This window comes from Alosa pseudoharengus, unplaced genomic scaffold (assembly GCF_046254945.1).
Source record: "Alosa pseudoharengus isolate Yale_2024_CS ecotype anadromous, Long Island Sound unplaced genomic scaffold, YU_APseudo_1.1 YU_APseudo_1.1_scf_17, whole genome shotgun sequence".
NCBI lineage: Eukaryota > Metazoa > Chordata > Actinopteri > Clupeiformes > Clupeidae > Alosa > Alosa pseudoharengus.
Window position 1 is genome coordinate 22,559,163 of NW_027468640.1, and position 26,142 is coordinate 22,585,304.

The 26,142-nt window shown below is 40.0% G+C and overlaps 1 protein-coding gene across 3 annotated transcripts; it reads right to left on the reverse strand.

Moving 5' to 3' along the window:
- Positions 1-130: 130 nt before the first annotated feature.
- ptgs1 (prostaglandin-endoperoxide synthase 1) lies at positions 131-25,904 on the reverse strand. 3 transcript variants are annotated; one of them, XM_076288961.1, is made up of 12 exons: positions 25,584-25,904; positions 25,376-25,468; positions 22,393-22,509; positions 20,023-20,163; positions 17,183-17,326; positions 15,773-15,954; positions 15,040-15,123; positions 11,234-11,480; positions 9,812-10,098; positions 2,056-2,203; positions 1,802-1,903; positions 719-809 (listed from the first exon to the last, which is right to left on the reverse strand). In XM_076288961.1, the coding sequence occupies exons 1-11, from the start codon at positions 25,588-25,590 to the stop codon at positions 1,839-1,841; spliced, it is 1,515 nt and encodes a 504-aa protein (XP_076145076.1). In that variant the 5' UTR covers positions 25,591-25,904; the 3' UTR covers positions 719-809; positions 1,802-1,838. The 3 variants fall into 3 exon arrangements, with proteins under 3 accessions (XP_076145075.1, XP_076145076.1, XP_076145078.1); XM_076288963.1 differs by having other exon boundaries at positions 736-809; positions 1,834-1,903; positions 25,584-25,903; XM_076288960.1 differs by lacking the exon at positions 1,802-1,903 and having other exon boundaries at positions 131-809; positions 25,584-25,903.
- Positions 25,905-26,142: the final 238 nt, after the last annotated feature.

The following is a 26,142-nucleotide window of genomic DNA, read 5'->3' on the forward strand; positions in this document are numbered from 1 at the left end:
CACCTGGTGTAGCTTCCCTGTGACGGTACACCTTTAAACCAGTAAATCTTGAAATACATCATGACATATAAACTGTATTATAATTACACATTAAGGCAGTTATTTATTTACTGAAGGACATCTAAACACATGTATGTAATTGTTTATTGAATTATATATTGACATGTATATTTTAAAATCATTCTCCTGATCTATTTTACAATATAGACCTCAATAATATGAACATGTATATTAAGGCCTATGTGTAAACCAGTGGCTAGTTGAACAACAACATTGGCCATTCATTATCACATTCCTTGCAGTGCATTTATTGAACTGTTCTGATGGAGAAAATAAAAATAAAAACATATTGTTCTGTGGTTGTGAATTTGTGGGTGAAAACCATTGTGTTTTATGTGTTGGAAAAGAAATGATCTTTACAGTGATGCACAGTATGTATTACCACTGGGACTACAGTTCAGGCTTCAAAGAAGATGGCTGTTGTTTAGTTTCAGAGTGTGATTGAGAGGGAACACTGAAAGCTACATATGGACACCACTTACTGTTCAGACACACCAGATTTTCAAGTGAGGCAGAATTTACAAGGTTAAAACCTGTCATACCACCAAATGTGCTGGGTTTCCAATAATTAGGAGAACATATTGGATTTCCCATCAGACCTTTTAAGGAAAATGGAGCGCCCATCTCTACCATACTCTGACCAAATATTGAACCTGATCGAGGCTTCTCCAGCAAAAGTCCAGGGTAAAATTCAAGGGCGTCTATGTCCCCATAGAGTTCTTCCAGCGCACGTGCAGTCTCTTCATTTTCTGGAAATAAAATGTCACAGAAAGTCAAGAGAAGTACAGAAGGTGATTTTGTCATGCCATGTACAGTGTAAAAACTAGTCATTGGCCTGGGATATAATTGCTATTAACAATGCATATACATCAAGGCTGTTAACGTATCCTGCATTCATTTGATACATCGGCCGTGCACGTCCTCAAAAGTATGCAACATAAACATAAGTAAGTGTAAGTATATATAAATTTGGTCTCTGCATTTAACCCAATCGGTGAATTAGTGAAACACAAACAGCACACAGTGAACACACAGTGAACACACAGTGAGGTGAAGCACACACTCATCCCGGCGCAGTGAGCTGCCTGCTACAACGGCGGCGCTTGGGGAGCAGTGAGGGGTTGCTCAAAGGCACTTCAGCCGCGGCCCACTGGTCGGGGCTCGAACCGGCAACCCTCCGGTTACAAGTCCAGAGTGCTAACCAGTGGGCCACGGCTGCCCCATTAGGGGTGATAGTAAAGGGGCAGAACATATGCATGAGAGGCCGGCTTTATTTATGACTTATGTGGTCTGCGTCATACGGAAGTTGATCTGAACTGCGTTGGAAAAACAATAGACATGTTCAAAGAATGTAAAAAGCTGTCATTAAATAAAAACTTTTAGCTTTGTTACTTTTTTTTATTTTGCTCATACATCATTCCATGTATGTTATTTCATAGTTTCGACCTTTTGACCTGGGCACTGTATGTTAGTATACAGTAGTGTGGTGGAGCAGTGTTCGTGACACTGACTGACTGATAACTGTCCAGATCTGGGATCGATCCCCTGCTGCTAAATACCAGTCACTTACTTCAATATTTATTTTTTATTCTTCCAATATATTGTGCTCAATTGTCATTGAGTGCTTTCTGTCTTTTATAAGAGATCCTTAGTCCTAAATGACATGTAATCAACAGCGAAATGTCACCAGTTACACCTATGAGTAGGCCTTAGGACCCATAGTAAGTTGTGGAACTATTACATTCATAAGCTGGCTTTACTGTCTGACTTTACTTGAGTCACCCTGGATCAGGCCCAAGCAGACAGGTCCCCCACTGGGCTGGGTTCAGCTCAAGGTTTCTTTCTGTTAAAAGAAGGAAGGTGTTTTTCCTTACCTCCATCAGTTTGTGCTTGTTCTAAAGTTTACAAATATTTCAAACTCACCACAAATCAATTCAGGGATTTTTAATTTCCCTGAGTTAAAAATCTTAAAAGTTAAAAACATTTTGTACTTACCAGTTAAATGATAGAATGATGTATATGGCTCCAGGTTGAAGCGTTTGCGGTACTGATTGAAAGGCTGCACACGGAGTTCTCTCGATTCCCGAATAACACTCTCCGTCACACCAATTATGAAAGGATGAATATTTTTACCACCACCTATCTGAAAGAAGAACAGTCACTTCATGAGGGTTTTTGTTATTAAGATCATCCTAAATAGTGTAAGTACACAATTTAAAACGAAAAAGTGTGATGTTTTGCACTTGTGCCTTGGGTAAAATCATGTGTGTTCTTTGACAAATGACAAGCCAACAGAATAATGTTGTACACTAGTTACTCTGGTGTACCTAACGTTTTCATTTAGGTGCACCTGCACACAATATTTCTCTCAGCGCCTTCTGACACGTCAATAATAAATTTTGAATGCATCCTTTTTGTCAGTTCCTACAGACCTGAAGTTCGCCTACAAAAATGCTACCATCTTTGCCCATATAAGGAAATCCGGTATCTTGAGATTTTCCCTATGGGAAAATAACATGGGGGATTCTGAATTATTGCACCTGTTAAACTCTTGCGCGAACAAAGAAATCGGAAATGCAGACGTTTTGCTCTACACACTTTTGTTCTCTGCCTTTGAGTGGATACTGTGATCTTCGGTACGTTAAGATGGCACACTTTAATTTTTGCTACCCCAGAGCTAACTTGCAATGTAACTTGCCATAGGTAGTTAGCTTCAATTCAACACCCGGATCTCCTTATATGGGTCAAGATGGCAGCTTTGGTTCCTTTTTAGATGAACTTTAGAGGTCTATACACGGGTTTCCCGTTTACCAACAAAACTAGATGCGCGCGCAGCCGTGGGGCAGAAGACGCTTGGTGGCCGTCCACAATGTTATAAACTTAACCTAAATAGTCGGCTGCTGTAAGCTACAATCGGAATTTTTTGTATACCCCTGTTGTCTCAATGATAATAACATCTCATTTCAGACTATATTTCAGAGTTTGCCGTTCATTTGCATTATTAATATAACATCGTATTTTGTCATTTTTGGCGAAGACATGCATTCCGTTAGGGATATTGAACATATTGAACATTCTCTAACCATCGTGATTTCGAATTGGTGCAGTTTTCAGCACAAAAACTCATTTTATTCTTTTCATCGACAGCACTGCTCTATGCTGTTCTATGGTGCTTTCTGCCTCTTAGTTGCGCACGCATGTTTTCGTGACGTTGCATAGAAATCCATGTATAGGTAACTGAATTTGGATTGTTAACATTTTTAATTTTGGGTGAACAAAATTTCCTTACAGCAATTTTTTCCCCTCTTAACTTCCTCCTCACTGTGCATGGAAGAAAGATAAAATGTAGATAATTTTCCAGGCGATTCTGTCAGTTTCAATTGATTAGATCTTAAAGGGACACCAGGCAAGCCTGATGCTTTTTCTCTACGAAACTCCCCCTCACTCGGTCTGAAGCTCTTTTCCTTTTCTTTGCATCTTCCGTCAAAGGGTTTTCGCTGCTTCTTCGCCGGCTCTGCCATTATACACACGTTTGCAACAATCGCACAGGCAGTAGGGGCGGGTTAGAGAGTCTTCATTCGCCCTGTAATGAGTCATTTAACCATATACCGACTTACGAAGATGAGTAATTAACACGAAAACGTTGCCTGGTGTCCCTTTAATTATTGTTGTAACTGCAAATATGTTGTTAGTGTAAATATGGACAGCCAAGTTCATAGACACTTGAATTCAAGAAGTTGAATAAAAATAGTTACCTTGTATTTACAAGATTTTCTACAGGTGCCAATAATTATGGTGTATGTTTTTAATGAAAGTGTTTTTCTTCATTAGATTTGCTTTCCGTCAAGGATGGATTGTCCCCCTCATTGTTTTCATTGTCAAACTAAGATAAATTGGAAATAGACTATTTTTTAGTTTTAACTCTTTTTACTCAAGTTCACCAGGGATAGAAATAAATGTGGAGGATTGTTGTCATATTATGCAGGTTGTCACCATGACCTACATCCCTTTTGCCATATTTAATTCTTAGATGCCCTCTAGTGGATATATTGCTTACATCAGTGTTTCTCAGTTCACTTTTTCAGAGGGAGGACCACTTAACCAATAAAAAAGAAACACACTGACCACCTAGCTAAAAAAAAAAAAAAGATTAGACCTACTTTAACAGTATATTAGCCTACACAATAGGCCTACTCACTGAACCATCTTGCTTTTTGTCTTTGCACTTTGCTTATTGTGTCAGAGGATTCATATGATTTAAACTTGCACATCTTACATAGACAGTGTTGCAGAACTGTTTGGATTTACATACAAGTTGGCTCAGTATTGCAAACAACGCATCTATATTTTATTTTACCACGTCTGCTCGCGGACCACTTGGGATAGCTTGCGGACCACCAGTGGTCCCCGGACCACACTTTGAGAAACACTGGCTTACATCCATGCCAATGCAAAGGAGGCATGGAAGTATGTAGGCTGTGACAGTCACATTGGTTGAAACATTTTCTTTCTTTTTTTTTATGTAAAGGGAGCATGAAGGAGCCTTAAAGGGGAATTGTGGTTTCTCAAGGTTACCAAGTAATGTTGGTGTGAAAAAAATGAAAATAATCAGTTCTACCTTGCTGTGGCCTGGGGACTCTATAGGGCCGCCCTATGCCATTAAGTCTTGTGACTGGCATACAGATTCACATGTGGTAGGCATGCAGGGTTCCCAAAGACAAACAACTCGGGGTCATGTGTCCCCACTAGGTCAATGTGGAGGTGGTAAGCACCTACAAGTATCTGGGTCTCCACCTGGACAATAAACTGGACTGGTCAGCCAACACTGATGCACTCTACAAGAAAGGACAGAGCAGGCTGTACTTCCTGAGGAGACTGCGGTCCTTCAATGCGTGCAGCAAGCTCCTCAGGATGTTCTACCAGTCTGTTGTGGCCAGTGCCCTCTTCTATGCAGTGGTATGCTGGGGAGGAAGCACAAAGAAGAAGGATGCTGGGCGACTTGACAGGCTGGTAAGGAAGGCTGGCTCTGTAGTGGGAGCTGAACTGGAGTGCATCACTTCAATATCTGACAAAAGGACCCTAAACAAACTGATCAACATCTTGGACAATGAATTTCATCCACTCTACAGCACTATCAAAAAGCAAAAGAGCTTGATCAGCTGGAGACTTCGCTCACTGCCATGCACAACTGAAAGGCTGAGGAAGTCATTTGTTCCTAGGGCCATTGAACTGTTCAATACCTCACTAAAGGGAAGAGGAGAGATAGACTTCTCTGCTTAGTCTATCTGCCTCTCCACCCTCTCCATGTTTGAGTACTGACTGCCCACTACTGCTTTACTACTGTTTTACTACTGTTTTACTAATGTACACAGCCTAATGTTTTTCACTACTGTTTTACTGCTACACTGTTTTTCATGCTATATTAGCACACATGATCAATGGCTGCGGTCAGGCTTCTGCTACAATACTGAATGAATGAATGGCTATAACCCTATTACCTCAACCTGTTCTTGCACTAAATAGTTTTTTACTCTACCTTGTCTACATTATACTTTACTCTCCTATTTGTCCATATTATTTATGCTGGTCTCTAGACCTTACTCTTGCACTGTTGCACCGTTGGACTAATGTTGGACTACTTTTTGCACCTTCACCATGACACTCACTCTCTTGAGCACCTTGCCATGCACACATAACTAAAGGACTATGGTTGGACTATACTTTTTGCACCTTCCAGATGTACTAACGCTTTTGCGCCCACTTCAGGCGTATTTGTTTCGCAACTTGCGTTTAAAATCATTGCGAGGTATGTACAAACAGGCCGCAATGAGGTAAAAGCGCAATCTGCCTGTCGCGGGAGCTGAAAATGTCTAATTGCGCTTTTCGTGTCATGCATATGCATTCATGGGAGGATCCAGGGGAAAGTGGGAGTTTAGCGTAAAAAGATGGGAGGGGAAGAGTAAAGAGCGCCTAATTATGTATTCCGCGGTATGTACAAAGACTGCTCCTGACAGCGCACGTCTATTCTGCGCCTAAATACTTGCACCTTGTAAAAGCAGGTGTTAATCCAAATTGGATTGAGAACCTTTCAAAGACAACAGAATCGCTATTTAGAGCACCAGTTTTGCAAGTCTTTGTAGGCTACTATCAAAAGCAACATTAACTTTCGTTGGCCTTTCGAATGTCTTACTTTCACTTTCACGTCATTCACTTAAACTTTCCTACTCTGCTAGATTTGACCAATTTTCCATAGCCTACGTTCACAAGTAGTTTGACTAGAACTACTGATCTTCATTATCTCCCTGCTCGTTGACATCTTATCATCTATGGTATTATTTCATGATCGCTAAACGTTTGATTCTTTTTAATGTTGTCATCAGTTAACTTCATTCAACTGCGCTTGTAGGCTCTGCCATTCAGTTGTGGACGTTCGTAAATTGCGTTTATGGGCGGAGAGAGGCAGAGAAAGGCGCAGTTTACACCAAGGATTGAACGATTGATAAATACGACGGAAACTTGGGTCTGATTGCGTTCGCAGTCTGCGGTTTGTCCATGGCGCTGATAACGCTACGTTCGCAAATGTACGTACATCTGGCCCTCACTCCCTAGCACATTACCAGTCCCGGCCCTGTCACTACAAGCGTCTTATGCTTGATCACCCTCAAGCACATTGGACTTTCTTAATTTAATTTATATAGTGTATTTAGTATTTAGTTTTGTTAGTTTTCTTATCTTTCTTATATTGTACTGTCTGTATTGTACAGTGGAGTTTAGTTATATGTTTATACTTATACTTATGTTTACCATTTCTGCTGTAAGTGCATGTTGTGTGTGATGTCTGTATGCTACTGAGACCCTTGAATTTCCCCATGGGGATCAATAAAGTATCTATCTATCTATCTATCTATCTATCTAGTTTCAAGGCCAAAATGTAGGTGACAAACACAACCGTTCAAAGTCTGGGGTAATTTATAGCTTTTCCCTCAAAATCAAGGACGTTTCTAACGTTAAAATAAAAGAAATACAGGTAAATTACGATTATAGCAGGAAATGGCTGATGTAAGTGCCTTCCACATTTATTGGCACCTCTGGTAAAGTTGAGTAAAAAGAGGTATACAAAATGAAAAATCCAACCTTTTCGGAAAGAAAAATTCTGAGAAAAAACAATGTTTCATTGTGACGAGATGGAGGGTGTGTCCAGCCCCTGGCCTGTCAAAAGCAACCCTGGTATTGTTTACATACCGAAGCACATGGCCACAGGGTGGGACAAAGCTATTCAGGCAGGACTGGAGGTGCTTTAGCTCACCCCACTGGTTTTCTATGGATTTCAGATCAGAAGAATGAGACAACAATGGCAGAAGCTTGATTTTGTGCTCAGTAAGCCATTTTTGTGTTGATTTGTAAATTTGTCATGGTTCAATGAGCTGCTTGATGATCCAATGACCCACTTTTAGTGTCTTGGCAGAGACACAGACTTTGCTCAGGTGCCCAGGACCTTTGGAGTAACAACAGCCCCACAACATCACAGATCCTCCACCATACTTATCAGTAGGCATGGGGTTCTTTTAAGTATAGTCATCTTTCTATGTATGACAAACCCAATCACCATGATTGTTTGTTGCTAAAAAGCTCAATATTCAGTCCATCTGACCACAGAACGTGATTGTAGGCAGAGTCCCAATAGCATTTAGAAGCCTCAGCCTTTTATTTGTAACTGAACAATAATGGCTTTCGAATAATCTATGAACATGGAGGTCACTTCTCAAGTTTTTTAGGAGACTTGGTGACCACAAGATGCTAATTGTTTCTATAACTCTTCAACAGTAGTTCTTCTGGAATTTCTGACCTTTAACCATCCTTCCCACTGTGGGGGCAAGATAAACATGGGTTCTTGTCCAGACAAATTTGTCACAGTTCCAGTTGATTGGAATTTCTTAATTACTTTTTTTTTACTGTAAATAGATTATTTTCAGGCGAGTGTTTTCTTTTTTTTTTTTAAATAGCCATTCCCATTATAAAGAATGACTCAGGAACATAATTTTAAATAAAATAAAGTCTGGAAAAATAGCTGGAAACAAATAACTTTCTTCTGAAACTTGTCAATCTATGCTGAGAAATGAAGGCACAGAGGGACAACCAAGACTGTGCACTACCACTTTCACAGAAGAGTGTAAACTGACTTTAACCTGAATAGAGAGAGGAGGGTGTTTGAGGAGGAGGGAGTTTGGGAAAGAGACGCCTCACTCGTCCTCAACTGGCAGTATTGTTAAATAGTACCTGCAAAACACCAGTTTGTCAATATCAACAGAAGAGGTGACTTCAGGGTGCTGGAATTGTAAAGAAAAAGCCACATTTCAGACTGACCAATAAAAAAAGATGGGCAAAAGAACACAGACAGTCATTGGAGAAAGACTGGAACACAAAGTGTTATATCAAAGGTGTTCAGAGACGCAGACCAAACTCTTGAAGGAGTGTTGATCCATCTGTCAAGCAAGATGGAGAGAATGTGATGTCTAGGGGTGGCAGTGTGGTGGGAAAGTTAGAATGCTTTGATGGTGTGGGAAATTTATACAGAACCAAAGGAATCTGGAGGAAAGGGCCATCACTCCAGTTTGAAACACCATGCCACACTGTGTGGGCAGTGTTTGGTTGAAGCCAGTGGTCAATGACCCAAAACACAGCTCCAAACTATGTCAGAACCATGCAGGAATGTAGCAGTCAGCTGGTAAGGTTTTACACCTCCGTTCTAATGTTACATCACAGTTTGTTTACAACTAGAGTGGTAGGCAAGGGACTGCAGAGTGGTAGGCAAACATGCCTACAACAGTTGGGTTGCATAGGCTACACATAGTTACAAATAGCTTCAAAATTGAAATTTTAATATCAAATGATAGTGGCTCAGTGGGATAATGCCTTGTACTGGTGTTTCTTAGGTTGAGTGTACGAATCCCCGTTAGAGCTTTAGGATTTGTCTTTTGGGGCAACCGTGGCCCACTGGTTAGCACTCTGGACTTGTAATCGGAGGGTTGCCGGTTCGAGCCCCGACCAGTGGGCCGCGGCAAGGCACCTAACCCCTCACTGCTCCCCGAGCGCCGCCGTTGTTGGAGGCAGCTCACTGCGCCGGGATTAGTGTGTGCTTCACCTCACTGTGTGTTCACTGTGTGCTGTTTGTGTTTCACTAATTCACCGATTGGGTTAAATGCAGAGACCAAATTTCCCTCACGGGATCAAAAAAATATATATACTTATACTTATATAAATATTGGCCGAGATATGCTGACCACTTGTGTAGGCCCTAACAGTTGGTTTTACAATAACGTTTACCATTAGATCCTCATGGTTGTGGAGGATGATCGTTAGCAGCTGTGTTTTATTCTGTGGCCTAATAATCTAGCCTAGCCTATCTACGAAGACGTAGGCTAGACTAAATAACTATCTACAGTCATCCAAAAATGAATTGCCAGAGATAGCTATTAATGGAAATATTGCAGCATTTAAACATGGCAAGAATATTTTTACCGGAACAGTTTGTTCTAATTTGTCTCGTGGAATTCGTGATTGTGGACATCTATCACATGTCATTCCTATCTTCTGTCCTATTTAAAGTTATCATGAGTGTACCAAGTAATGGTACAAATTTCGTCAGCTACACTTTTTTATTGTATCTGCAAGCCATATAAGAAGTACACATTTTGCTTTTCATTACTGAGATGACCTAGACATAGACCAGAAAGACTTTTCAAATAGCTACCTGTCCAGCCCGCTGGAGAGAGAACGCCTCGACAAGCTTCTCCACCCCATAGTGGATGAGAATGGATGTATTGAAGATGAACTGGGAGTAAGGGATCTCATCACCATCAATGTGGAAGCTGTCTGGCATGAGAGGATGCCAGTGGTACAGGTGGTTGAATTCCACAGCTATGCGGTTCTGGTACTGGAACTGGGAACTAAATAGTAGTTCTGGGTCAAACTTCAGCTGAAGTAGATAGCCACTCAGATGTTGGACATAGTCTTCAATCACAATCCTGATTGTCTCACCTAAAAACAACACACAATTATTAGTAGTATCATCTTAAAGCAACACCAGAGAGTTTTTTGTACCTTAAAATAATGTTTCCAAAATCGTTTCAGTGGTTCATAAACTCGTAACAGGGTGAACGACACTTCTGGATTCGCTTTGCGACCCTCTATCAGCTATATATATCAGCTATATATAAACTATGCAAATTTGCCAGATCGGGTAGCGGATCTGTAGTTCGATGGAATGAGACACTACAAATTTGACTTTTTCTGATGTCGCAATACATCATACTTTCATAAAATCATGCAACATACTCTACCTTGTCTGTGGACATTGTTATTTGCAAAGCTGGTGCTGGATAAACAAATAGCATGCATGCGACAGAGGAAAAGTGCTTTGGTGTTGCTTTAAATGCAGATGCAAGATTGTTGCTGTAATATTTAAATTAAACTGAAACTCCAGACTGAAGACAAAAGGGATTTTATTTTATTTGCAGCATGGATGATGCTGCCAATTTCAGAGTGAACTTTTCCCCAAAGTCTAGATGCTTTCTTTACTGTAGTTGGGGAGAACAGTCACTCATATCTGGGGATCTGTTAATGGCAAATGGGTTGTGGTGGTACAGCGGTTTACGTCATCATCCTCTACGTGGATAATGTGGGCAGGGGAAGTGGTTGAGCACTGCTCTCCCATGCCCACATCCACGGCTGAAGTGCCCTTGAGCAAGGCACCTAACCCCTCACTGCTCCGGGTTAGTGTGTGCTTCAACTGACTGTGTGTTCACTGTGTGTGTTTCACTAATTCACAGATTGGGATAAATGCAGAGACCAAATTTCCCTCACGGGATCAAAAGAGTATATATACTTATATATACTTAGTATACTTACTGTATACTTACTTACTTAAGTTAACCGCAACTGTTTGCCTGAAACCTAATTTGCATGTGAAAATATGAAAAATTTGCGGCAACTGTTGTTCTTGCGCAAGAAGCCTGAAATTTCTTTAAGGGCAATGATAAAGCTGACGGTTAAAATCTAAAACGTCAAAAACATACTTATACAAACTAAATCTTAGGAGACACTATAATGTTTTAATTGAAAATACACTTAATAGTGACACCATCTGTGTTATAGGATTAAAATCCATAGTTACCAATAACAATGAGACGGGCAGTCTGGAAGAGTTGCTCATCATCCCAGGTGGGGTGTTCTTCAAGCAGGATGTCACAGATACGGTTGTGTTCACGCAGCCATAGCGTGGCATACATGCTGAGGCCGGGCAGCAGCCCAAAAACCTCCTGCCCAATTGCCAGTCTGTTCTCGGGGGCCACAGTTGGAGGGTAGCTCATGTTAACCTTTGCCATTGCTTCAGTTGGCGGGTACATCTCACCATTCAGCAGCTTTTCAGAGCATGAAAATAAATAACAATAAGGCCATGCTTTAAACAACAAGAGTTAGATTACAAAAGATGCAAAATGATACTTTGACAGTGTTGTACTGTTATGCAATCTTAAATGAAATGTGATGTAAACAAATACAGAGGACTTGACCTTTAGAATTGTTTTTTGCCTTTTTGGTCTGACATATTCACCCCAATTCCACTTTTAAAAGAATCCTGTATACACACGCTTAAAAACCCATCCAAATCATCATCATTATCCAAACATTTGTTTTGCCAACAATTTATCAAATCCTGTCAACCATCACAGAAGGGCCATTTTCTTAGCTTGAACGTATACAGCCATGCTTATGGCAATGTGTGAAGGAATGTGTGTATCCATGCAAGAACGTGTGAGGTAATGGAACCTTAAGCAATAGAAAGTGGATGACAAACTTTGAAATCCAAAAGGAAACATTTGATTGGTTTTGTTGTGTTGCAAATGATTGTTTTCAGAGCAGATATCCTCACACATAAGTTATGTGCTATTTAGGTGCTGTTTGCATTTAAGCATTAAGTGCATTTAAGTAATGTTACGACAAAGATCCTTGATTATTCTGCTTGATTATTCTGCTTCAGCCCTCTATGGTTACAAGCACCTTAACATTCTCTATGGTTACAAGCACCTTAACATTCCATGGAGCTATGGTTGTTGCATGCACAGATATTGTACTTCTGTCTGATTATTTTCACATCATCTATCACAATTTGATTATCCTGTACCATATGATTTTGTCCTACATGTGTTGTAGGAGCAGGCTTCACTCAGTTTCTTATTTATTTTTGAGAGTGCTTGGCCAAACGTATAAGTAATACCAAAGAGGAAAAGGCCGCATATTGCATACAAACGTGTTTATTGCACAAACGCTTTTGGCTTAGCGCCTTCCTCAGTGTGCTCGAACACACTGAGAAAGGCTCTAAGCCGAAACGCGTCTGTGCAATAAACACGTTTGTATGAAAAGTGCGGCCTTTTCTTCTTTGTCCTACATGTACCATGAGCTAATTGTTGAGGAAAATATCAGAAATATAGCTGCAATAGGAGTCAAGGAGTGTTGGGCAAGTGGTAGCATAAGCAGATTGCGGAATGGTTCAGAGATTTCAAATAGAAACGTCTGCAACTGTACAGCATTTTTGCAAAGCACACCACATGTCTGTATTTTGAGCCATTCTAATCTAGACATATAGTGGTGTTCAGATTTTAGTGCTCTTTTATGTATTATCAACTGCAGAATACTGAGTGTATCCATAGAATGTGCTGTTGAACACTGTATACATATTCTCAAATTTGGCCTGTTTCTTATCTTCTTATTGTCAATATGTACAATCAGGGTGCGATTTGTGTAAAAACCAGAGGGGGGGATGATTTTAAATAAGTTTGTAACATGACCATGAAGCTTCTATTTCTTGCAGCTGTTAAAACACCCGCTAGATAGTTTAAATACCCACCAACATTCGTTTTTGCAGTACAGATTATTTCTAAAAGTTATTTGTCTACTACTGGCTGATTTATCAAACGAGTGCTTTCTCGTTTGTCCTCCGCAAACTACAGGTGTTTCGGTAGAGAGCCATTGAATAAGCGATGCCAAGCAATTTCTGTAACACTTTTTGTGACATTCAGCAAATATCTCCTCATTTAATGTAAGTTCCTTCGGACAATAGGCCTACGTTCTACTCTACGTGCAGTTGTCCTCCATCTCTCCATCTCAGTTGCATCAGTTTTCTATTTTTGAAGGTTCTAAAACATTATTATGCTTCACTGAATCCTTCTCGTTTTCTTTCATTTATCCAGCTAACTTTTCCATTGAACCTAGCCATTTATGATGGATTACACACTCGACATTCTGAAATGTCCTGCACGATCAAGGCCAAATTAAGTTATCACGCAGCCACTGTGTCAGCAGCATCAGTGCTGACGGTGACGGTGCGTTTCTGATGTCAGATTATTAGGCTAGCCTACTAGACTGTTCTCACGTTGCAGCGCTTTACTTATATGAAGTAGCATTAATCAATATGAGGGGCAGTGGGGGATAAATGTTGTCCCCCCCGACGATAAAAATAATTTAGCAGAGGTAGGGATAGGAAAACCAGAGGGGGGGGAATCCTAACCATCCCCCCCTACAAATCGCACCCTGTGTACAATAGTGTAAAAAAACAACTTTGGCACACCTATCTACATAACTCATTTGTCTATCTATGATTATAATAAAAAGACAGAGAAATAAATATTTGGTTAACAATGTTAATAAATATTTGGTTAACAACCAATCTAATGGCAAACAAGGCTTTTACACAGTACTGGGCCCACTTCCCCGATAACGACGGAGACACGCTCTTAAGAGGGTTTTCTACGATTCATCTTACGATCGTTCGTTTGGTTTTTCCGACTGTTTCCCGAACATGCTCGTAGCGTGAACGCGCGTGCACTGCTCTTAAGATGCTCTTAAGGGGAGCTGTCCACGTTAATAGTTCTGAAATATCCTCTGATTTGACGGTGATGATGTCAGGTGACTGCACGTCACACCTATAGGCCTACCATTTAAACTTCGGATCTACACATTAATTCACATCAATACGAAAATAGAAACACTTTGACATCTGCATGTAAGCATCCCAAGTAGGTTATATACCACACAGAGACATAAATAATTGTAATTATTTTAAGATTAGATTGTTGCACCATGCAATAATTTTTCGCAGTGCCACTTAAGAACACGTTTGAAGATAAGAAAGAAGTCGAGTAAGAAAGAGAGGAAATGTGCTTAGATTTTGATGCAGTAGGCTACAGACTAAACCACGTTGCTTTCTCTGCTTTTTACCTCATAGGCCTAATAAAATATTCACTTAGCAAAGATAATGTCAAACTATTCTGGCAACGTCTCGTTTCATAACTTTATTGCATTTTTGTCCGCTTTTCATCACATTATTATGACCATTAAATGTAGGCTATTTTGCACGCTAACATCTGATTCATCACAGGTAAACACAACAAAGAATGGGAACGTAAATTGGATTATGTATTCTAAGTTGTAATTCCTCTGTATGTCCTGTTGGTGACCTCAGTGAGAAGTACTGTTAAGACGCTCTTAGCCGGTAACGAGTACTCTGGAGCACTAGTAGATCTACGAGTGTTTTCACGATGCTCTTAAGCTACGATGGTTTCGGGAAACAGTCGGCAAATCTTAAGACGTTCGTAAGAGGGACTTTACGACGCTCTTAGGCTTAAGATGCTTTCGGGGAAGTGGGCCCTGTATCTTTATAATGTTCATATTCTCGATGAAGTCCAATAAAATCCCATTAAATTAAAACTAAATATTGTTAACATTTGGTAGATGGAAGATGACATTAAAGGGCCAAGATGAGTGGGTGGCTCTCAACAAAAAAGATATCCTATAAACAGACAGGTAATAACAGTCTTTGCTCCAGAAGTGTCCCTACCTTAAACTAGGTCACAACTCTCATGTACAAAGCGTGGGAAAAAATTTAGACAGGACACTGTGTTTTCATTTAGCAGGACTACTCACTTGGTATTTCAGCTTTCCATCTTTGTGAAGCCTAAGATTCAGCTGCCGGGGAAGATTATCCCCATATATGTGTCCTGCATCCACCTAGAGTAGAAGTCACATGTAATATAATTTTACACAAATCATAAGCTTCTGTAATAGTATGGTTTTTAAGTAGGTTTTGATAAAGCACACTCAGTGTTCGACTCAGAAACAGAGACCTGGCCCTGGGTATGACCTGGGGTCTACACAACACCTGGTGTCTGGTGTAGTTTCACCTACACACACACACACACACAGGCATTGCATTGCTCCCCACTGCATTAGCCACGGCCAACAGGAAATTAGCTATTTTGAATTTTGTGCATGTTGACACATGTTCAATTGTGATATACTACCCCTAGAAGATTCATCATATTTATGTGAAATTTGTTATAGAGGATGTAAGGATGTTGCTGTCATTGAATCAAGGAGGAAATTGTGATAACCTGCAATATGTTCAAATGGCAATAGAATTAATTGACACGTCTTGTCGCATAAACATAAACAGGAAATGTGTCACAAATTCTCTATACTCTAAAAAATATTATGATGATTTAAGTTCAGATGATGGCCTACTGTAGTTCACCTATACCCTCTGGTTTAAGCTCAAGCCAACCAACATTCAACACATTAATTTCTTTCATTGTCTTCATAAACTCTGTGACTAAAATTCTGGAATCCAGTATGGTGGTATGGTATAATGTGTACTTACCCCATGACCTAAGGCTTTAGTGAATGCTAATCCCATTCTGTTGTGGGTTTTGAAGAATTGATGAGTGAAATGTTGGGCAAAGAAGGCGAACATGAGATTGCTCCCCTGAGGGTCAGGTTTAAAATGGTCCCGAAGCATAAACTTCTGCACCAACAACTTTGGGTCTGGAAGTTCTGTTTTACCTTCAGAAAGGTGAAAACAATTAGGAAACCTTATTTATTTATTTATTTGCTGTGCTGCTCACCTGAAAGACTGTACATGACAGAAGAAAACATTTTTTCAAATTGTACAATACAATAGTCTCAAAGAGCTGTCCAAGGCCTGAATCCTCTTGGAGAAAGCACAATGCAGCTGTGACCAGGAAAAACTCCCTTTTAACATGAAAAAACCCCTTGATCAGAACCCAGCTAAGAGGGGGGACCCAGCTGCTTAGCGTCAGCCCAGTAGAGGCACAGATAGAGAGGAAGGGAAACGGAAATCAGGCAAAAGAACAGATGCAAACAGATCACTCATACATACATCACATTAGGCTACGTTCAGACTGCAGGCAAAAGTGGCCCAAATCTTTTTTGAGGATCAAGTGACCAGGTCATACTTCTTCAGAAGTAGTGTGAACACTCAAATCTTGCCCAGATCAGATTTTTTGAAATCCATATGTGGTCCTGAATCAGACCCAGGTCTGATTTTTTTTTATGTGGCTGCAGAGTGAACAAGAAAAGCGGATTTGATGCGACTTTTACGTCAATCTACACCGACATTTCTCACAATTATGCGCCAGCGGGAGTTAGCTGACGTCATTGTTATTGTTCTTTTGGGCATGCGGTTCAGTTCGGAACCACAAACAGTTCACACTGGAATCTGATATAGGCCACATTTTAAAAGGTAATTTGAACAGCCAAATCGTCAAATCGGATCTGGGCAAAAATTCCGAATTATATCTTGATCTCTAATGTTAATATTGGTCTGTCCAAAAAATGCTCAGATGCTATTTTATAAGCCCATTAGACTGTGGAATAAAATGCTGTATTTTAGCAGATATCTAGCACCCTTCATTTTTATCTGGCACCCATAATAATTTAGCAAGCTTTGAGCTGAATGGCTTCCTCGCAGCCAATGACCACTCACAACAAACTCCACAACAAACAGTGTTTGTTCAGATTGGTCCATTTTCGAGTGGTCATTTCAAAGCCCAAGATTTGCATATTAAGGAAGAAACAATAGTCTTTCAAGTTCACAAGAGCTTTATGGCCATGCACCCAACTATCCTTATTCAACAAAGCCTTATTAAAAACAGCTTTACATTCTATGTCTGCTTTAAAAACAAAAGACCACAAGGCATAAATAAAAACTATGTGACAATATGTGACTAAAATATCAGTTTTGCACATATTTGATGACATTGTGCCTTACCTTTAGTACCCATAGGAGTTGGGCAGTCTTCTGGCACAGGTGGCAGGATACGAGTGTAATAGGTGGTGTTGTAGTATGATTCCCAGTTCAAGTATCCATACTTAGAGTTGTATGTTGGAGGACTTGGGATAAGATCGGACCTTGCTGGGTGGTAAGGGTTAATAGGAAAAAATGGCAAAATGTAAAATCCATTCATAATCTTTGTTGCCTTGATGCATACAAATCTGCTCAAATCTAAGCATGAACCAAGGTAACTTAAGTAGGCTACTGCGACACAGAGTTATCCAGAACCTTCTAGAGCTTGTTTGAACACTTTGGGCCCTATTTTAATGGTCTGAAACGTAAGTGTCTTCGCGCAAAACGCAAGTGACTTTGTGGGCGGATCTTGGGCGCTGATGCTATTTTACCGGCGGGATATTGACTGTTGCGCCCGGCGCAAATCTAAAATGGGGTGGTCTGAAGTAGCTACATTAATCATGGGTGTGGTTTGGGCGTAACGTGCAATAAACTAATCAGAGCGTCATCTCACAATCCCTTTAACAACAGGCACGCTTGTTCCATAGCTGATTGCTATTATGGTGGCATATTTGCCAGGCGCAGCCAGGAGCGTTCACAGCGCTATAATCACTGTTCAGTTGGGAACAGTTAGCTATTGATTTTTCATCTTGACAAAATGTAATACAGAATTGTCACAAAGACATACTTTCCGATGTTTTGGGATCATTCTCACTGAATCACGAGGTTATGAATGCATGGTGATATATTTGCAATGTACACAATAGACAATACATATCTTCCGTCAGTTAATCTCTTCTCTCCCGTGCTGCCGCTGGGGCATTTGGGTTAAATGGCAGAGTTTGTAAACACATTATCATCAACTTAATTCACGCACAACATTTATTTGAGCAGGAGAGAGAATAACAATGAATGGATGCAGCAACTACAGAAATTGTACAGAAATTGTAACCATACTTGCTGCTTTCTTGTACTATCTGTTGCTGGTTAACAGCACATGAAAAGCTGATTTAAGCTAATTCACTAACTCAAGACTTCAAGGCCATCATGGATATAAAACGTTTTTTGAAAATAACGAAAGGATGGAGGGAACATAGCAAAGCTTGGAGTTATTTCAGATGGGCTACAACAAGGTAGGCAAAATTATGGTGCTTAAAACCTTACACAACGGTAAATTGGAACAAAACTAAAAGTAACTTTAGCCTTTATAGGGCTGTAGCCTATAAAGTTGTCCAGATTAATAGGTCGTAATTAGGCGTTGTTGTAAAGATATTGCATGTAGATGTTGTACTTTATAGGCTACTAAATATTTAGGTCACCAATGCACGAACAAAACCGGGAAATGGACAAATATTATCAAGGCTTTGAATGTTTCCGTCTGTGTGCACGGGGGTGTCTGTAGATTGGTGTGCAACGCATTCATTCATGCAGGCCTGTGGTCATGCATGCGCCCTTAAAATAGCATCTGTATTTTCGCCACAGACTTTAGACCAGGGAGTTCCTGGTCTGTGGCGGAATTGTTTTCTGAAACTGCAAAATATCAACAGTGAACGTTTGCGCCGGAACACGCCCCGTCTTTTCGCTGAACCGCCCCCATGGGCGCAATCGAATTCCCTAATTTACAGGCATGTACCTGTGGAGGGAAAATTCCAATATGCGCTGACTGCAAAATAGGAAAGACAAACGCGCGAGTATACAAAGTCAATTGCGCCGGGACGGAAGATAGAGCCCTTAATGTTTTGTCTTACAATTGGTCAGTGGAATTCCACTTGATTTAGGAGAATGAGATAAAAATATCTTAAAATAGTTTAGTGCAACCTTCTGTCTCCTTCGAGAATTGGATTGCTAATTGTGATATGTTTGCTAATTCAGCATGTAACATAAGATATCAAGGCCTACACTGTGGAATACCTATTACAAAAGAAAGTCAGGGTATCAAGGAGACATTTTTATGAAAACTGCTAAATCACAGGAACCTCAGAAAAAAAGTCCATTGTATATTAAAAGTTATTTGGGCAGGATGCCATCTTCTATCTCTGACTCCTCTCAGCCTCTCCTCTAACTCAACTGACATTCCTAAAGCACCTCCTAGCTACTGAGCCGGGGTTCTATACACAATGCGGAGACATGGAAGAAAGTCATAAAAGAGTTGTTTTTTTAAAGTTCAGGACTGCACCATAGGGCTTTAACTGAATCAACATCTCCAGGATATAAGGTCAAAACCAACACACGCATAAGTAAGCACACTAGAGAAAGTGCCCCAAGAATAAGTAGAAACAACACACTGCTGTTAGCCCAAAGCAAATCTAGATGTCTTTGACATCTTCAAGGGAGTTCTCAAAATAAATCGAAATAATTTCCGCAAGAAGAAACTGAAACAGGCATTGTGGTAACAAACAGATTTCTTTTCCTCCTGTTTATGAGATAGAAAAGAAAAAAAGTCATAAACTGACTGAGAGATCATGATAGAGGCAGGGTGGTCATATTCATCTCAACCAGACTGTGCATATTTACTTTCTGTAAATATTTAGTCTATTAAGCGTTCCAACGGCACCGTATGGTACGGCTTGTCTCTCACTCACTCATTGTAGCCTACAGCATAGATCATGATGAGACCATGCTGTAGACTGCATTATACCATTTCTTTATTACTATTATCTTTTTTTTTTTACAAAACAGCATGACAGCAAGAAAGTGTCAAACTATCAAACGTCCACTTATAACAGCTTATTCTTCACTTTTACTGGTGGTGAAGCAACACCATCCCTGTGGCCTGTGATCCCCCATCCCATCCATTACATAACTTTCTTTTGTAGCATACTGACCAGTCAAGACAATCCGCATAAGCCAGTCCCGCAGTCTAGTGCTGTTAATGATATTCCAAAGCCAGTGGAAGTGGGTGAGGATGTAGTGAATAGCATCAGGACTTGGTTTTAGGTGCTGCCGAACTCTGGTCCAAAATTCCGCTGAAAAAACAAACAACAAAAAAACAACAAAAACAAAACAAAAATATTTGTGATGTCTGACAGATGCTGTTCTTAGTGTGATCAAAGGTTTTGTTATCAGAGTGACAGTTAAACATTCTAAAAACACTATAAAAAGCTGACAGCCAATCAGATTCCATTAAATTTTAGCCATCACATTCATCCTATGTGCCAATTAAGTGCCCTTGAGCAAGGCACCTAACCCCTCACTGCTTCCCGAGCGCCGCTGTTGTTGCAGGCAGCTCACTGCGCCGGGATTAGTGTGTGCTTCACCTCACTGTGTGTTCACTGTGTGCAGTGTGTTTCACTAATTCACAGATTGGGATAAATGCAGAGACCAAATTTCCCTCACGGGATCAAAAGAGTATATATACTTATACTTACTTACTTATCAACATGAGGAAAGACTTTCCTTATCATTGGTCAGTGTGGATTGCTTTCATCATTATAGTTATAGTTATTTTCCTGGTGTGAACGGGCCCTAACACCCTCAGAAGCATACTGACTATACATAGACAACCTTTCCAACTCTAAACACAGCACACAAATGCCCAGTACACTGTAAAACATTCAGAAGCTCACATATTTGTTCTGTGTAAAAATGTTTGATTTACCGCAGGCACGTTAACAAAAACTGCTTACATAGCTTGGCCACTCAAATGCTGAAGCTTTGACTTATGTATTCAGTGATGACATTCACTTTGAAAAAAAGAATATCATTACTTGAGTGCACTGTCATACTGTAGGTGGACCCAGCAGTGATGGAAACTGTTGTGTGTCGAAACACAAATGATTGGGATTATCAAAATAGCTGTTAGTGAAAAAGTACTGCATATATATATATAGAGAGAAAATGATTTTCCCTACATTTCTGAAATTAAGCTTTTAGGGGAGGTCATGTATTTCTTCTTCTGGTGAGCTGAGTACCTCACCCAGAAATTAAATAATGCTGATTGAAAATATGAGGTACATTATTGCCCCAACCAACTGCTACACATAGGGAAAATATATCATGCATCCCATTTCATCTTCCATCACACAACTTTATTTAGTAAGGCTCTCTGAGAAAAGAGAAAGTGAGGTAAGCACACAGCATTAAACCATGGATAGAGAAAAGTTTTTTAAAAATGTTTTTTGCTTTGTCAAACAATCGGCAGTCTCTCTCAAAACATCACCTCTCCTGAACAACACATGACAGAGATCCGGCTTTACTCCTCCCTGTGAATGAACCCTGCAAGATCTTGGCCAGTGATCTCACTAAAACACCAGTGGCATGTCTTCAGTAACCTGACTCACGCCAGATGAATGTCGTTCCGCTTAGCTCCGCCTAGCTTCACTCACATCCATCTGGGACCTCTTCCGTTGAGAGTGATTTCTGCACCAGATTTTATGGTAGAGCCAATCAGGACGCAGGGCGGGAGTTTCATAGATGTGACGAAGCCATATAATACCACCATGGACGTAGCGTAGAAGCGACTGTGAGACTGTTCTCAGCGTCACGGGTTGGCTTCGATGTGAGTGGTTGAAGTAGCACGTCAATACATGACGGACAAGTGGCTTATCCAATCTTATGCAAGGATTTTTTAATAAGGCCCAGCCTTCTGAAGCACCACTCCAATGGATTGATCCCAGATGGATGAGTGGAGCTAGGCGGAACAAATTATGTCTTCAGGGCAAGCAAGGCAAGCAGTGTTTGCTTAGAACATTTGCTTGGTACAACAAGTGATCTCTTAACATTATGTTTCATAAACATGATTTACTGTCTGTTTGCATTCATCTCTTAAAGCAACACCAAAGAACTTTCCCTCTGTCGCACGCACGCTATTTGTTTATCCAGCACCGGCTTTGCAAATAGCAATGTCCACAGACAAGGTAGAATATGTTGCATGATTTATGAAAGTACGATGTATTGCGACATCAAACGCAAGTCAAATTTGTAGTTTCTTATGTCTCATTCCATCGAACTACAGATCCGCTACCCAATCTGGCAAACTTACATAGTGCGGTTATAGCCGATAGAGGGCTGCGAAGCAAATGCAGAAGTGCCGTTCACCCTGTTACAAGTTGATGAACCACTGAAACGATTTTAGATACATTATTGTAAGGTACAAAAAACTCTTTGCTGTTGCATTAACTGAATTTCATTATTTTGTAATTGGTGGCATTTTAATTTTCTTTTACACATACAGTACATAATTTTGTTTTACTCACGAATGGTGCAGTTCTCTCCATAGTAACCAGTGCGGGTGCAGTCACATTCATAACTGTCCATCCCATATCTTATGCAGATTCCCATATGCTGACATGGATAGTAGCAACAAGGATTAACTGGAAAAAAAACATATGTATAATGCTAATCAAACATTGAAATATACATAGTTAAATGAGGTCCTGAAATATAGATTAGATTTCTGTCTCTCTCTCTCTCTTTCTCTCTCTCTCACACACACACACACACACACACACACACACACACACACACAGAATACTGGGGTCATACATTGAAACACTAAACACTGACATGATCTTGTTGTGGTGCCTTTGTGTGATTGCAGTGCCTGTGGGCTTGTCTGATTGATTGATTGCTTGATTGACATCCCCCAGCTCCAATGGGCTATTCTCTCCCCCACTCCCAACCAGCCTGCAAGTCAACATTAGTGCTTGATGTTCTGTGTGGAATGTGCAAGCAGATTTTAAAAGTGATAAAAACAGCCCAGGTTTGATAAGGGTAGGTAGCATTTCTGTTTAATTTCTTTCTCTTCTATTCACTCCTGTGAATACAGATTTAGTTAGGTGACATGTGTTGTGGACACTTATATTTTTCGACTTTGGTAGGTAACTCTAAAGTTAAAATATTAGTAAACCTTTAAAAAGCTGCAATTTTCTTGTTACTGGTGTTACTTGGGAGTTGGGAAGGAGGACGTCTTTTTTCCCATGCTACTAAAAGGTTTCCCCTTGGGTGGAACGTTTGGCACTGTTTTGACAGCACTTCAATTTACAGTTTGCACATAGTTCGTAGAGTTCAGAGTTTGGCCATAGTTGAATAGTCTAAAAATAATGTCCTCCTATATCTTTTCCTTCATTGACTTTTTCTTTTGAATATGCCAAGACATCAAGCAAAGATGTGAAAGAGTTCCCATAAGGACTAATAAGACATCTATTAAAATACATCCTTTTGCTAAGAAAACACTACTACACTTACAGTAGGCTACCTAATTATGTAATGGTGGATTTTATTGACCAAGGGTTTATTGACCTTGGGTGTTTGCTCCTGCTTCTTTACTCAAACAGAAGTACAGGCGTAATATTTCCCTCTTCTGATAAAGGGAACATGATAACTAATTGACTGACAGAGAAATCAGAATGTGGTGGTGATGGTTAAGTGTTGGCCCTCACAAATGTCAAAATGGCAGATTCAACATAATCCAGATAGATAAAAGATATATAGATAGATAGATACTTTATTGATCCCCAAGGGGAAATTCAAGATCAATCCATAATCCCGATTTTGAAATCATTGGTCCAGCCTATTACATTGATCAGGGATTCTTAACTTTGCTTGCTACTTTGCCTAACCTTTACAAACTGATAATAAACCGCATAGTCTGTCAGGAAACAATGTATTTACCTTTGCTACACATTGTTCCAATGGCAATTTGTTCTGTGTTTGCAGGCGTTGCTGCCGTTTACCACAGTCACTTTCGCTATCATAACTAAAGCCATCCCCTCTCGATGCTGATTTGCCTGCCATCCTGGTGGCTGAGGGAAACATAAATGTATTGAGAGGAGCCACACTATCTCAGACAGTGAGATGAAAATGAACAGAGATACCGGACAGGCATGCAGGCTACCATACTGTAATTTACAACTTAGATATAATTTGACTCATCTTTTTCAACCAACCCCGGGATTGGTTTGAACGCACTCAATAAACTGTTTAGCAAAAAGACCATTTAACAAGACGCACTTAAATTTGGTCAGATTTAACTAATCTGTTTTTAGGCACGGTATAGTAGCTGGCTAAGCAGCTGGGCTTATGCAGTAGCCAGAAAAGTTGTGGGTTAATTTTGCCACCATGCTGTTCTTGAGGAAGGCATTTAACCCCATGTTCCTCTGACTGGGCCTGTAATTATTGACATATGTAAGTTGCTTTGGATAAAAGTTTCAGCCAAATGAATAAATAGGCACAATTTTACTGTGTTTACATGTTTGTTGCATGCTGTATAACAACAGCAGCAAACTGTTCATTTCAAAAAGACATTCTATAGTTACCTGATACTACAGTACAGTAGTTACTCCTGTCAATTTTTTTCGAGTTTTTACAGTTAGAATACATATGTGTAAGTTTGTATGGTGCAAGACACATTTGTTGACAGTTTTCTCACTGGAATTCCATACTACCATATTTCTCTGTAATAGGTTATAGACAAGATGACTATTTATTATGTGTAGCCTATATCAATATCAACAAGATAAAGGCCTACCATATTTATGTAGGTTAGACAACAACACTTCCTCAAAACACTTGTTAAAGTGGTATGTCAATCTGAGTCCATCAATCAACAAAGCCCTTAGATGGCCTGTCCACTGCAGCACAAACACATGGATGGTATGCATTACGTCCTAACATGACTTCCTGCTTCACTCTCAGTTTAGCTGTGATAACACTAGAGGGCAAAATTTGAATGAAATGTGGTTGTGATGTAACAGAATGGAAATGCTGATAACTCAACCACCGCTTTAGCAGCACTATAACTGCAGTGCTGCTAAAGAATTTAATTGTAGCCGATCCATTATTATTATCATCATCATCATCATCATTATTATTATTATTATTATTATTATGACAACTAGGCTATTGTTGTTAGGCTATATATATTTTTTTTATCATAGTAGGCTTAGTAGTAGCATAAGTAGACCTATCACAATCATTTTTCTTGTTAATTTGGGAAACCCAACACAAATAGCCTATGAATGACCCTTTCGTAGTCCCCTGCTCAAGATCAGACTTGTTCCTCACACACAGAGTTAGGTTACAATAGAAGATTGTTCTCCAGAATGTGATAGTGGTTGTTGCTCTCGCTTTGTTTTACTGTTCTGGTTTTAAGATAGACTTGCCGGAATGCCAGTCAACCGGTTGTGTGTTTGCATGTGCACATAACATTACATTACGTTGGTCTGATCGAGGACTTACCGCTTCCTTTTAAGACGGTCTTCACTTTTTCAGCTGGAATTGTCTGTCCGTGTAACAGCAAGAGTAATGTGCAGGTCTGCAAGATGCACGATACTGATGGAGAGGAATAAGATTAAACGACCATTATGTAGGCTATAAATTAATACAGTTAACTGCACCCTTTTTTCTGATTAAGTAGGCATATTAAAGATGAATAGTTATTAGTTACCCTTCATTGTTAGCCTCAAATCCAGTGTAGGCTAGACGCAGTAGTTTTTTTTTTCTTCGTTGCTGACCCAGAAGGCTACGATTGAAATAAAAAAATAACAATCATCATCCTCATAAGTGTCGATTTCAGTGCGTTGAAATAACGGAGACGATTGTGTCAAACAGGTAAAAGAAAGCGCTTTGACTGGGCCAAAAACTGCTGAAGTCAGAGTCTAACTGTCTTTCCGACGGTGAGTTGCAGCCCTCGAAAATATCCAGGAAAGTTCATTACGGGCGATTCGGGCGAATGAGAGGGAAGAGGGTGGTGCAATTTGTGTTGTCAGAAAGTCGTGTTGTATGTTTTACAATGTAGCAACCTAGGGCTAGGGAAGCACACAATGGTTGTAAGATACTAGTATAAATACGAGGTGGAGTTAGAATTACATGATCAGTCCTGTTAACCCATACAAGTCCACAAACTAAATCGATAGGCTACATTTCTGACCATGTTTTCTAGTCTATGACTTTGACTGTACGTAAATGTGAAAATATTTGTAAATCAAATGATTTGGCCTATATTG

Coding starts and splice junctions, on each gene's coding strand:
- ptgs1 (XM_076288960.1), bottom strand. Junction 22,510..25,375: donor GACCGTCTTAAAAGGAAGCG/GTAAGTCCTCGA, acceptor TTTTTTTTCCAG/TTAATCCTTGTTGCTACTAT. Junction 15,955..17,182: donor AACTCCTATGGGTACTAAAG/GTAAGGCACAAT, acceptor ACCTTTCTGAAG/GTAAAACAGAACTTCCAGAC.